The sequence below is a fragment of the Zingiber officinale genome, chromosome 5A (assembly GCF_018446385.1).
Source record: "Zingiber officinale cultivar Zhangliang chromosome 5A, Zo_v1.1, whole genome shotgun sequence".
NCBI lineage: Eukaryota > Viridiplantae > Streptophyta > Magnoliopsida > Zingiberales > Zingiberaceae > Zingiber > Zingiber officinale.
This window is the reverse complement of record NC_055994.1, coordinates 124,781,698-124,795,786: the sequence shown is the minus strand read 5'-3', so window position 1 is coordinate 124,795,786 and position 14,089 is coordinate 124,781,698. Positions and strand designations below refer to the sequence as shown.

At 33.7% G+C, this 14,089-nt stretch overlaps 1 protein-coding gene across 3 annotated transcripts; it reads right to left on the bottom strand.

Moving 5' to 3' along the window:
* Positions 1 to 114: 114 nt before the first annotated feature.
* LOC121981596 (rRNA (cytosine-C(5))-methyltransferase NOP2C-like) lies at positions 115 to 12,771 on the bottom strand. 3 transcript variants are annotated; one of them, XM_042534192.1, is made up of 14 exons: positions 12,489 to 12,771; positions 11,582 to 11,888; positions 11,070 to 11,217; positions 10,153 to 10,290; positions 9,856 to 9,918; positions 9,557 to 9,565; positions 9,268 to 9,389; positions 8,206 to 8,440; positions 5,413 to 5,612; positions 2,826 to 2,926; positions 1,605 to 1,686; positions 1,348 to 1,412; positions 479 to 594; positions 115 to 381 (listed from the first exon to the last, which is right to left on the bottom strand). In XM_042534192.1, exons 1-13 carry the CDS (start codon positions 12,761 to 12,763, stop codon positions 480 to 482), a joined length of 1,860 nt encoding a protein of 619 aa, XP_042390126.1. In that variant the 5' UTR covers positions 12,764 to 12,771; the 3' UTR covers positions 115 to 381; position 479. The 3 variants fall into 3 exon arrangements, with proteins under 3 accessions (XP_042390126.1, XP_042390127.1, XP_042390128.1); XM_042534193.1 differs by lacking the exon at positions 9,557 to 9,565; XM_042534194.1 differs by lacking the exons at positions 9,557 to 9,565; positions 9,856 to 9,918.
* Between the last annotated feature and the right edge of the window lie 1,318 nt (positions 12,772 to 14,089).

Sequence of the window (14,089 nt, the reverse complement as noted above, 5' to 3'; positions counted from 1 at the left end):
GTAATAATTAATATAATTCTTTCAGAAAGGAAAATCATATGAAGATTTGAAGAGTTACTGCCAGTAGTGGATGTGAGCTATACAGTTCAATGTGGATATTTGAACAGATGAGAATTGATTTGAATTTTTTTTTTTTTGAATAATGATTAACAACAGAAGTAGGTCTTAAGATCCAAAACAATGTGTGTGAATGATAATTTAGTTTGAAATAAAGAAATATTTTAGAAAATGTTGAACAGAGTGAGGACACTCAGATGTCGAATGATCTCATCTTTAGGCAACAATCTGGCACACTTTGGATCCTTCATGGCAAGGTTTTCTTTCAGCTAGTTGGATAGATTAGTTGGGGCGAGGAGAAAAATCAACAGATGAAGCATCGACCTACACAGAATTCGATTGGTTCATAGATGCAGGTTTACGAAAAACAAAACTTGGAAGTCATGAAAGCAAAGCTGATATGAAATAGGTTAATATTTACCTTAAAAATCTTTCTTGCCGACACTAAATTTTGCTATAAAAAACCCAATTGTATCGAGAGACGACGATGGATCGAACCTCTGAACAAGTTCAGCTTCATTTTCTGTTAGCCAATCCCTGCAAGAATAAACATATTCAAAAGCTAATCAGAATCTGCCACAAAGTTAGGGTTAGTGGTTCTAATATATACTGTTTTTATGACTTTTTTCCCCTCAACACACACACTACAAGCGAGGGAAGGTTACAAAAGACGGCCAATGTAAGCACCATATAGGGTCTTTGTGCATTTTATGGGATCATCTATTCTAGCCATTTAGTCTCGACTCTTTTAAATTTTCACTTATTTCTCCTTAAATGATACAATATAGCACCAAAACAATATCTCACAGAGAAAAAAAATCACACAAGAATAGAAATCTCACATAGAGAATTGAAAGAGAATTTAAGTAATCAAAAGCTGAAAAATACATAGAGATGACAATTTTATAGAGTCAATATCAACAAAATTACTCTGAAAACATTATAATCCCAATATCCATTTACCAAATTAAAATTTTCATTAGTAAGGATGATGGTGCAAGCAAAGGAACCATAATATAAACGATGGCTACCTCACAGGTCACTTAATTTAGCGTACATCAACAGCAATGGATGTGCTAAGCATCCTTGCTTCACAAATTTTGCTAACATCTATAGTCATAGAAGCAGCATCAAAGTTACATACTATTTCAATCTATTTGTGAATCGAATTAAAAAAAAAAACTGCAGTGGTGCCCAAGAGTGAGTACAGCTATGTAACAAAAAAAATTAATTTGTACATTTGTGAAACCGTGGACATGTAACCATAGAACAGAACAGAAAGGAACTTACTCTGCATATTTTTCCCCCAATGGTTTGTAACTCCCAACTATACCGCTTCCTCCAATTTTTGGGTGCTGCAAATTGTCAAAATAATCAATTAACCAAAATGCAATGCATGACTTCACTGACACAAACACAGAATTGTCAAATTAATCATGCTATCCAAGGCCCAAGATGACAAGCCTTGATTTCACAAGAAAGCAAAATTTAGGCACAAAAACCTACTTAAGCATGCTAAAAGGAGTAGGCTATGAAATTAAGCTTACTTGTGATACCAGAGATAGACACTTGTACTTATCTAGAGCATACCGTACCAAAGCCTCATTCTCCCCTGGGTTTATTGTACACCTAGAAGGAAAGTTAATGTCATCAACAACAGAATAAGAATTTTCTTATTGCATCAAGATCAATAGCAGCACCTATATATATATAGCAGCACCTATATATAACATACTCTTATAAGAACAATGTTCCGCCAAATTTTAGGCTTATCATTGGAAATAGTTAATAACTTTTAACTATACAAAAATGACAAAAAAATAATTCATAATCTCAAGCATATAATCATGCACATACAAAATTTATGTCTCTAGATTAAAGGAGCATGTGAGGGGAAAACTGGCTTAAAGGCAATAAAAAACAACGCCACAGCATGTCAGATAGATGTATATTATTCAAGTGCCAAAAGTAATATTGTAGCACATGCTTAGCATTGCCTTATGATGGCCTATATTCTTTACCAAATCATCAAAGGCATGCTCACCACACTACAACAGAATAACTAAATAAAGATATTGAAATGTTAACGTGACACTGAGAGATGCTCCTTGCATGAATGAAGTATTGATTGGTTCCAACAGAAAACATTGGAAATAGCAATAAGGGTCCAAGTTAACCAAGAAAGTTATTTGCACTCTTGCAGTACATGATAAGTTGCTCATCTCTAAACTGGGATGCCATGCTTTTTCATGTAGCTTGCAGAAGAACCAAAACAAATTATGAAGGTTCTTCAGCAGAATCAAAACCAATTATGTAGTTCAACTGACTACATGCTTACAATCAATAAAAGGTTATAAAGTTGTTGCAAGTTGCAATGGCCATATATGCTAAGCTGTAGACAACGAATCTTGTTGTCAACATTTTTTTTCAAATATCTCAGAATCACAGAATTTGAATTTAGATTTCTGTATGTTTTCCAAACACAGTTATGGTGACTTTCCTAACATAGTTTGGCAATTAGCAAAGTTTCATGGCCAAATGAGGCTCTAGCTATTATATAGAGATTATATGATATCCACTTGATAACCAAAACATGAACAGGTTGTTTAGCATATTGTTCATAAGGAATATCAATCATGACACGTAGTTTAACATTATAAAAAATGCTTAGTCACTCCTGGACGAACAAGTTATTATTTGGTTAATGAAATACTATTGCAATAAAAAAAATTAACAAACTACAGAATATACTGAGAAAAAGCACCCACGTAGAGTAAACAATCACTCCTCCTGGGCGAACAAGTCGAATAGCTTGGTCAAACATTTTCCTTTGATACTTCCCATGATTTATCAGAGATTCCATTGTTTCCTGCTAAATGCATTATGTTAGAATTTGCTCTAAAAAATTTAAAGGTAAAAAATCTACGATAATAAGACACAACTAGTCGTCACATAAATTGCTTGTAAGCATGTATAGGAAAAAAGTTGATGAATTCAAACTTAATTAAATTTACCATACATGTGTATTTTATAACTTTAATCAATACATCATCAATGATTAATCATGCATACTTAGAGATAGTTGTAACTAATTTTTAAACAATACAATCTAGAATCAAACTTAATTTTATATTTAAAAATTTAAAAGGCTTTAGTTTTTTTTAGTGGACTTTCTGATGCTATATATTCATTTAAGAAAAAACAAAAAATATGCATAGAGTAATAATTCAAATAATTGATTTGCAAAATAAAAAGACACGCTTACAGTTTTTTTAAAATATGAACTACATACTGTGTGTCTCTATTTATATACCCTTTATCCATGAGATTGTTAAGAAAAACTGATTACCAAATTGAATCCTTACAATCAAATTGCACATCAAAAAGTGGGGAAGGCACACATCAAAGAAAGACGTATCAATCAAAAGCATTTAATTAGTTTCAATAATTAATAATAAGCATTGACTCAGTATGTATTGAGATTAATAGTCATAAATTGTAATTTATTTTTATATAAACAGTTGAATGGGATTAATTTGATTCAAGTTCTAAATTTTAAATGGTTTGTGAAAATTAATACATAGGATTTGTAACCCTTTTTTTTTTCAAGAATTGACCTTAGCATATTGAGAGATTATTATGGCATGATTAATGTTGCTTAAAAAAGATTATTATTTTCTATTTTACCATATTCTGAAATGAGAAATCCATGATTATTGAATATATATGGTTATAAATTGACACATGCCTTATTAAAATTTCAGAACAATGGCAATGTCTAATAACATTAAAATCTCAGAAGAGTTAAATTAATACTAACATGTCACTGGTAGGACATGTGAGAACATTATGAGCAGGATTTGTGTCAACAAAAATCTTAAGCACTCTATAAAAAGCTTAAGTGACAACAAAAGAGGGAGAGGGAGATGATGAGGGTAGTCTTTCATACATTCATATTTCTGTGTGCATGTGAAAAAAAAAAAAGATTAAAGGCATTAGTTAAAAAATGACAATACTAGAATACAACTTGTATTCTGCTGTACAAAGTTGCTTCACTAAGCAAATATCTAAATATTAAAGACACAGTCATAGTTACAACAACCAGATATTAAAAGTAAAATATGTGACAATAGGGCAATATTAGACTCGCCTCTACACTGGGATGCCTACAATCTCCCATGCTTATGCTTAAAACTTGACCTAGAGTTCAAGTCATGTGACATGAGACTCAATATTGGTTATACCAACATGGATGCAACCATTTCCAACAGCTTGATTTGATAACAATTGTCACAATACGTTTAGATGAAAAAATATAGCTAACTTGTTAGGCCCAACCATTAGCTCAAAATGTTTAACCTCAAGTTAATAGTACCTTGCTCATCTAAACTTTAAAATCTTCTGATGCAGGACTAACATAGGAGGACCCAATCTTCAAAGGGATATAACTTTTGACTCGGGACTCGGAATCAAGCTTTGTCTGTGCTCACACATGCCGAATTTAAAAATCTACGTTTATTATTGAAGTTTGGGCCCAAAAAACACCGTTTAGGTCCTTTTCGAAGGATTTGAACATATTTTGTTATTTTCAATAATTTCTATTTTTATGGTATTTGGGATATTTTTGGTATGAAGGACATTTATGGGTTAGGGTTTGTCTATATAAGCATCATGTTTTGATAATTTCTCCATATTAGGATTTCTGTTATAAATTTTCTTTTCTGATTTCCTTCTCAAGAATTGAGGTCTATATATTAAGATTTCTTTCCTTCCTTTGAATCTAAGGATCTAGAGTCTATATAAACGATTGTTTAGTTATTTGAGGAATTATCCTCTATTCTGAATACAACTTTTTATTTTTTGGTAAAACCTAAAGACCAGTAGTTTTCAATTTGTTTTCGACATTTTCTCTTCTTGACTTCTCCATTTTCCCTTCTTGTTAATCGCTATCCTACTCGACGTCATCTTCTTTATTAGCTCACAATCAAGATTAAATTTGGGTGCTACAACAATGATATTCCACATGAAGATAGAGTAAATTGTATTTATCTACTTGGAGTTATCCATCTTAACCCTAAAATTTCCACTTTGTACCCTCTCTTAATCCTAGTTCTTGTGAATTTGCATACATGAAAAAATGAGGAACCTTTTGCTTGATTAAACAAAATTTTTTTACTTGTTGTCCTACTTAACATAACCTTTATGAGAACACTTCATGCCATTTAAATTTTCCACATGGGTCTAGAGTGAAGATTTTGAATTTGGAAGCTCATGGAATGGCCTCAAGTACCAAGGAAAATGAAATTTATCAGAGTGCAAGAAGCATTTCGCTAAGGAGTTTATAGTGAATATTACCTCCCCAACAAACAAACGAGGTCTCAAACCTAGAGCAGAACATGGAGCATCAAGAAGAACACGATCAAAACTGTTGGGCATAAAACCTTTTGATTTTACAGCCCTACCACCAGTGCATTGATTTCTTCCTCGTCCATTTTTCAGTCGAGAGCCATTATTCCTTCGGGTGTGATTTTCCCCATCTGCCTCTCCATCACTGACTAAAGAATAGGATTGACTGGGTTAAGCTCACATTCACAGAAAGTGAAAGTTATATGAACATATGATCATAACACTACAACATTTGGTTAGAATGCAAATATTATTGCAACTCCATCCATGATAACCAAATATCAAACTGAATCCCTTATCTTTTCCAGCTAAATATGTTATATTAATTTGCCTCTCCAACCATTTCATAAAATACTACTGGTTAATTTACAAGATGTCACCGAGCATACAGAAAAAAGCTTTGTTGATTTTTCCTCATTTTATACTTGTACTTCCCTATGTTTTTAGGCATGGCATTCTCTCTTATACAACGATTCAAATCACTAAGACAAGCTTAATTGGATATAACTACAAATCAACAAACAATAGATAGATAGAACCGTCAAGTGATTGGCCGGAGTACTTTAGTAGCCTTTAGTGTGCAGGCTCTTGATTCCATTACCATAAATATTCAATGAGTTCTCTAAAAAAATTTAAAATCTAACTGCAATAAAAACCCATGGATTAGAAACAACTTGACTCCACAATTTAAAATCATTCAAGGACATTGGAATTTCTAAAAAAACAAGAAAATACTTTTTCTAATAATATTACATGGAAAAGAAGTATAATCAAAATGCCAATGCTGACTTTCAAGTGTTTCAAATGAAATTTATTAGACAGCCTAAATCTCCTAGATAATGTTCATCCTTCTTTAGAAACCCTGGATTCTTATGGCTTGTCAACTTGGGTGGATTATAATAGGGAAGATCTAAAGAGGGAAGGGGGATGAATAAGGATACGAGCACATAGATGACCTTTTTTATCGTGCAACATGCTCCTCTCCTTCCCTTTCTCTCTCTCATTATTCATCATTTCATCCACCCAACTAAATGAGACATTATGAACCATTAAAGTCATTATGACAATGCACCGTAAGGTGCACAACTAGAAGAACTTTCTTCCAGAATCCAGCAGGATTGCCATTTTTCTGGAAATAACAAGTAAAATGTGTTTGTATCGTGTTAGTGTCTAGCATCATCAAGTCCTCAACCAAAGAAATAGATGTGTCTCAAACAAATGATACAAAACTCTTTGATCCAGTTGCATAGACCAAATAACTAAAAAATGGACAAGGACAAGACGGTGGGCATCCATAACTTCAGGTAAGAGAGTCCATAATTAGGATTCAGCATAGACAATAGACATGGACATAGAAACCAAAAAAAATCTACTGAAATAACAAAAGAATTCCTCATCATTTTTTTTTGTTCAAGCTCATTTGGAAATCATCATCTAGGGGATTTACAGACATAAATAAAGATTTCAATTAGGTGTAAAGTTGACAATCATTCAATATGATCACCAGCTAAGAAGGCCAAGAGGACATATAAATGCAGAGAAAGATATTTGATGTCATGGACTATTATTGTTGTTGTTGTGAGACTCATATTGTTTATCATTCCTGTTTCTTCTTACAACTGGAATGTTGTGTTGTCAAAATCAAGTTTAAATTAGTATTTCATGCCATTGTTTCATTCTCTATGGTTACGGAACCATTCTATGCCGACACCTGACACACTTCAACGTACTTCTAGAGTAATAAGATCAACTTGAATGAGTTTTAATCTTATAATCCACTTCCACTAAGCTCATTTACCCCTTAACATATACTTGTAACAATTATAGAGTCAAATGAGTTACAATTTCGGAGTAACCAGAAACAAAATATAAGGTCAATTAATGATTATGCCTTCTTAATATCAGAGCAATTGTCACACATCATCTGGAACACTGATTCTTATCGCATCCTGTTGAGATTAATCCAATAGTATTTCAACACATAATAAATAATGCTCTATTTAATCTTCCCACAACATTCTTGATTGACACTATGAGCTGAACTTGAACTGCACAATTAAAGCTAAAATAGACATAGGTAGATGACACATTTTGGTTTCCTAGATCCTAGCATCCCTCTTTGCTACTGATAGTGCTCTAGATGATGCATTCCTGTTTCTACCTCCCCTCCCTTTTTAGTATTACATCTCCTCCATGTAACCGTCAGGCGAAATTAATCGGTAATTACTGTATGTTGGTGTTTCTCCCATTCCCCTCCCCTCCCTTCTAAATTAATCGGTAATTACTGTATGTTGGTGCTTCTCCCATTCCCCTCCCCTCCCTTCTTTTTTTGTATTTCATCTCCTCCTCATGGCTAACAAACAAAATCGAAGGTTAGGCCATCAGAAGAAAACCTTCTTCTTTTAGTCGATTTCTGATGGTACCGGCTGAGTAATGACTGGTCAATACTATTGAAACTGTATCACCATGAACAGAATATCATTTGCTCATGCTGACATAGCATCAGTAGGGGCCGGTGACCAAAATGATACATGCTGGTTGTGCTAACCAATACAGATTGACACTTGAAACCCTGGTCAATAGTGATTGGGAATTCAAGAATATTGTACTCCTTGGTATGTGAAGAACTGCTGAAGAAATATTGACAAATGGATGTTTGCGTGTTGTGTATATGTGTATATCCCACTTGCAAACACATCAGAAAACAAATGACAGGATATATTACTGGTTAGGAGTTACTACCTGTTAGTGATGGTGAATCATTGATGCTGCATGTTTCCACATCAATGCTGATTTTATCACCTCTAATAAAAGTAGATGAGCTTTGGTCTATTGCTGAAACTCCTGATTCTTCATTGTTCACATGTGTTGTGCAAGATATTGTTTCATTATTCACAACAGATTTAAGTGCATCGAGCTTATAAGCCTTTATACAAGATAAATCCATCTCGGCTACCAGTTTCAAAATATCCATGACCTGAAAGTGTTATATACACAGGTTATGCACTGTGATCGTACTTCTGAGTCAAGGTGAGGATGAATGAGTCAGTCAAATAAATTTCCAATTTAGTGGTCACATTGATCAACAAAAAAATTTATTAGCTAAATAACTACATTTATATCATTACAATGGAAAAACAGGCAGAAAGAACTAGAGATTTTAGATGAAATAATCGTCAAAGGAAAACATCAAATGTTAATGACACAAATCAAACGAGATAAGACAGAGGTTTCATCAAAAATGCTGTACTAGGTTAAACAAACATGTGAACCAAAAATTTTTGAAGCACTTAAATCTTTCACAATCTCTCTGAAATCTAATGAGTTTCCCATGCCATTGTTTGAACAAAATCCACCATTTAGATGAGTAACATTTTCCGTAATAAAACATAAAAATATATGAACAAAAGATTTCTGATCCATGTACTTGATTATTTATAGCTCCTACAATGTAATAAATACAAAGTGATATCCTGAAGTAGCAGGAAACTACTTAGTTTCTTAATAATTAACTTTATGTACCACAACAGATAATTATCTCTGAACCTGTCACTGCAGAGTCTAGGAAAATCCTCAACTAAATCCAGGATAATCCTATACCCTTAATGTAAAGCTTAAGTATCTAAAACAAACATGATCAGGAGATTCAGTGACAGCTCTAAACAAAGAAATGCTCTAAGTTACCAATCAGCACCAGGGCGTTAGGCTATCACTTGAGGCACCAATAACTGGTGTAACTTGCATAAGGTCAATCATACCCAACCACATGATGAAATCCATGGACTCAAGGGCAAGAAAGTTGACCTTATTATGAGATCTATCAATTGCAATAACCTCGCCTTTATTCCTCATAAGAATTGCAATGGCAGTTGTTTTCCCTCCAGGAGCAGCACACATGTCCAATATTCTTTCACCTTCTTGAGGATCTAAAGAACATAAATATATCTTTGCAAAAATTAGTAACTAAAGAACTTGATAACTCACAGCATAAAAAAACTACCTATAGCAGGTAAATGATGTTTATAACTGGAGAAGTATGATTCCAGCAATAAAAGTTGGATACTTTAATTTACTTCAATGTCAGTAGAAGCACCTTTAGTATCTGCATAAGGTATTTCCTTCCATAATCCATGAGGTTCACAAACTAGAGCAGGAAGAATACAAGATACAACAAAGTTCTTTTATGCTAGTATCCTATAAATGAAATATCAAGCCATAAGTATTCTTTCTTGTTTCACAAAAACACAATGATCCAATGAGAACTCTAGGATTGCTTAGAAAAAATTATCAAAAAAAAAATGTAAATACTAGAAACAATTGAAACACTAAGGAAATAAGAGTGTTACTCTGAAATCAAAGACAAGCAAAGAAAACAAGTAAATTTATTGATACCTAAAACACAAGCCGTAACAATGCTGGGCAAGTTTTGCAGAAATATTTCTCCTTCGAGTACATCTAGCCAGAGAAACAGCAGAAATAAAAGTCACAAAAAAATATATGATTTGACAAACTCTGTTTGATAAGCTACTTTGAGTTTGAGTTCAGCATGTCGCAGAACAATGAAATTCAATATGCTAATAATTGGCATATGCAGACAGCAACAAGATTTCTAAAAGAGTTTAGATTAAGATGAGAAATATAATTGGTAGTATAACACTGAAGAAAAAATTCATTCATATATGAGCATACTGTAAAATGATGGAAGCTTGTACACTCGGTTTGTCATCTCCACAGCAGTCCCATGAGACACACGGAACATAGAAGCCCTTGACAATGAAGCAGTTCCTTGGCCAATATACAAGCCATTTCTTTCGTGATACTGAGGATCTGCATTTTTTTTATTGCATAAATATAGATTCACTCTGTTACATAAATGATGTCTTGAAGGAAACTAAAAAATAAATTTAAATTAGAAGATACAAGATTCAAACAAAATGAGCAGAAAATTAATAAAAACGTTCAAAAAAAACAGGTAGACAAAAATTTCTTAGGTAGGCATTCATGACAAGGTTCATATTTGCTTACACCAAAAAGACTTGGAAATTATGCCACCACAATTAGCATACATCCATAGTCACCTCAAACAAATCAATATCAAAAATAAATTCATGGAAGGAAATATTCTTAGTGATTAAAATATTAAAATCATGCAAACAGAAGCAAATTAATGCACTCACTACAGTTACTTTGTAACAGCACAGATAACAACAAAATACAAATTATTAAATTAATTCGGATAGGTAAATGTCAAGAAAGTTCCAGAGAGAAAATGACTACAAATGAACCACATGTACAAGCCTACTGAATCAACTGCAATCGATCATGGCAAGAAAAGATTGAAGATGCATTGCTACAAATTAAGTAAAATCTCAAAAACGACTTGACATTTGGAATAACCAAAGATAAGTCATATAGAAATTCATGTTAAACTGGCATACTCAATTAGAAAACTCCAGGTTTACAGTGATGTTAGAATTAGGACAGAGACCATGTTAAAGATTTTTTCTGGCAAAATTTTCCTTAATAGTGCGAATTTAGTGAAAGATAAATCTATAGACTCATTTGAATCTCATAAAGTTCTTGGTTTATCGATTGGCATCATCGACCTGACTGCGACCCCTGTAAAACAATTCCTCGTGTAAAACCAAAAGCCCATCCACCATCTGAAATTGGCTGTTCCACAGCAACTGACACAGCAATCAGATCCCCTTTTTCAACATGTGAACTGCAAGCCAAAACACCAGGAACATATACCTGCAAATCAATCAGGACAATTTTTTTTGTATCATAATTTTCTTCATGCATGATCTTTGTTGTCAACAGATGAAGATGGGTATTTCTGTAGTTAGACTCATGTCATTAATTATAAAAACAAGAAAAGGACAAAAAAACGGTATTTTAATGTAAACAAATTCACAATTGGTTGCATTATGAACTGACAAGTTAGATTTTGAATTAAAAATTAAGTGCAGATATTTTTCAATAAAATGGTAAAAAAAAAAAATATATAGTTTATATGGAACACAAGGTAAACTGGAGAAAATGATTACAAAAATATGACTGTTGCAAGATAACTAGATACCAAAGAAGTTTTAACTGTGTTATTAAAAAAATGTACCTGAGCTCCACGAAGAACTGCCTCAGCACATTTGCGACTCACGATTACTTCTTTCATTGGTTGGCAAGAATCCATGTCATACTTAAGCATATGTGGTCCGGAACCTTTAACAAACACAACATGCTCAAGACCAGGATAAGGACACCTAAGAATGGAAGCACTTTGGCTTCTTTCTTCAGATGCTTCTACTTCTGTTGCATTACTTTTGGGTCTTTTTTCATCTAGAATGGCAATTAGCTTCTCAATAACTGCATCAGTTGTAGATTTCAGAGAGTTCACGCGAATACAAGAATAGGAAGAAGGGTGCCTAAAAAAATTAAACTGTGAATACCTCATGTTTAGGAGAAGTATACCCACTAGTTAAGTTCAAGTGGGATCAGTAACCACGGAAGGCAACGCTTATGCATAATGAAATAAATTGATTCGAATAAAGAAAAATTGGGGGAGATTCTAACAAACTCCTAAATATGTTAACAAAACACTAATTAACAGTCCATTAGACTTCAATCACAAACATTAGGAACGCTGATGAAAGAACAATTGCCCATTCAAATGTTATTAATCAGCGTCTCATCCTTGCAGAACAAATACAAAAAGGCAAAGTTAGGCATTTAAATTTTCTCTTTGCAGAACATATCGACTAAAGTGACAGCCAAATTATGAAGATCTCCTGAAAGACCGTAGTGATTTTACCAATTTCGCATGAATATGTTTATAATTATTCAAAATAAAACAAAATCGCCATCGTACGCTGCACTAGTAAAGGTCTCGCTCGGATACCATTGAATTAGATTTCAAATAACAAAACGGATTGCCATAAAACAAAAATGCGAAGTATAAAAAACAAATAGCAAGCATAAAAAACGCGAAGAGCTGAGTGAGAGAATGCGAGCAGCGAAGAAATTACGTCAGCGATTTGGAAATCTGTGCGAAGCGTTCAGATCCATAGGCCGTCTGAAAGTACTCCTCAACCTCGGGATTCCAACGAATCGAGGGGTTGTAACTGTAGCGCTCCGGAGGAGCAGGAGCGGAGGAAGAAGAATCCATCTGCAAGGTTGCAACAGTTGCTATTGGAGGGGAACAAACGTGAGACACGAGGGTTCGTCGCGGCAGAGCTGTTGCGGCGGCGAAGAAGCAACGCCGAGAGGACAGTCCTCGCGTTTTCACCGACTGGAAACGCATAAGAGCGGAAGACTACTATCAATTCCATGGGGCCGCTCTTAAATGGGCCTACATTTCAAAATGGGCTCACCTTTCTGTTAACTGACATACGAATATATTGAGGGGACATTTGATTTAGGGTAATAGGAGTGGGGAATGGAAATAGGAATTATTGATTCCTATTGTTAATGTTTGGATTATAGAAATAGGAATGCAAATAAGGAAATGAATCCTTGAAATTGGGTAATAACTCATTCCCATGTACCTCCCCTTCAATGAGTCATTACCCTATTTTCATCAATCAAAATATTCCCTTATTCCAAAAATATCCTTGACTTAAAACTAAAATTTTCTCCATTAATATCAAATATCAAAATATATTTATTTATTTTTTCTTTCATATCACTTATCTCTCCTTATTCTCTCTTATTATATTTTCTCTCTCATCATAGTTTCTCTCTCATCATTTTATCACACACTTTCTCTCTCCTTAATCTCTCCTATCACACTTTCTTGCCTCTTTTTTTCTCATTACACTTTCTCTCTCATCATATTATCTCTCTCCTCAATCTTTTCCATCGCACTCTCTTCCTTCTTTTTTTTCCTCATCATACTTTCTCTCTCCTCAATCTCTCCCATCACACTCTCTTTTCTCTTTTTTCTCATCACACTTTCTCTCTCATCATACTTTCTCTCTCCTCAATCTCTCTTATCACACTTCCTCATTTTTTCCTTAACACACTTTCTCTCTCATCATACTTTCTCTCTCATCATACTTTTTCTTTCCTCAATCTCTCTTATCACACTTACTCCTTTTTTTCTCAACACACTTTCTTTCTCATCATACTTTCTCTCTCCTCAATCTCTTGCACAATATTCACTGTTCTCTTTTTCTCTCACCATACTTTCTCTCTCCTCAATCTCTCTCAATGACACTCTCTCGCCTCAATTTTCTCACTATATTTTCTCTCTCTTCATCCTCTCCTATCATACTTCCTCTCACATTATATTTTCTCTCATCATGTTCTCTCCAATCACACTCTCTTTTTTCATTTTCTCTCATCACACTTTCTCTCTCTTCATTCTTTCTTATCACACTTTCTCTCTCATAATACTTTATCTCTCATCATTTTCTTTCATCATATTTTTCTCTCACATTCATCTTTCTCTCACATCTAATTTCTTCTCTTATTCTCCTTTAAGGGTAAAAAAGAAAACTTTAATTTATTCCGATAGAAGATATACAACTAACAAAACATTGCTTTTAAGAGTGATATTCATGCTTATACTCATTCTCATTCCACAATACAATGATTCCCATTCCGATTCCTATTCCTAGGAAAGAAC

Excerpts from the sequence above, each read along its gene's own strand:
- LOC121981596 (XM_042534192.1), bottom strand. The coding sequence starts at position 12,763 with ATGCGTTTCCAGTCGGTGAAAACGCGAGGACTGTCCTCTCGGCGTTGC. Across the intron at positions 10,291-11,069 it reads TTTACAGGGGTCGCAGTCAG|ATCCTCAGTATCACGAAAGA; the intron begins GTCGATGATGCC and ends AAAAAAATGCAG. Across the intron at positions 2,927-5,412 it reads CTCGTTTGTTTGTTGGGGAG|GAAACAATGGAATCTCTGAT; the intron begins GTAATATTCACT and ends TGCATTTAGCAG.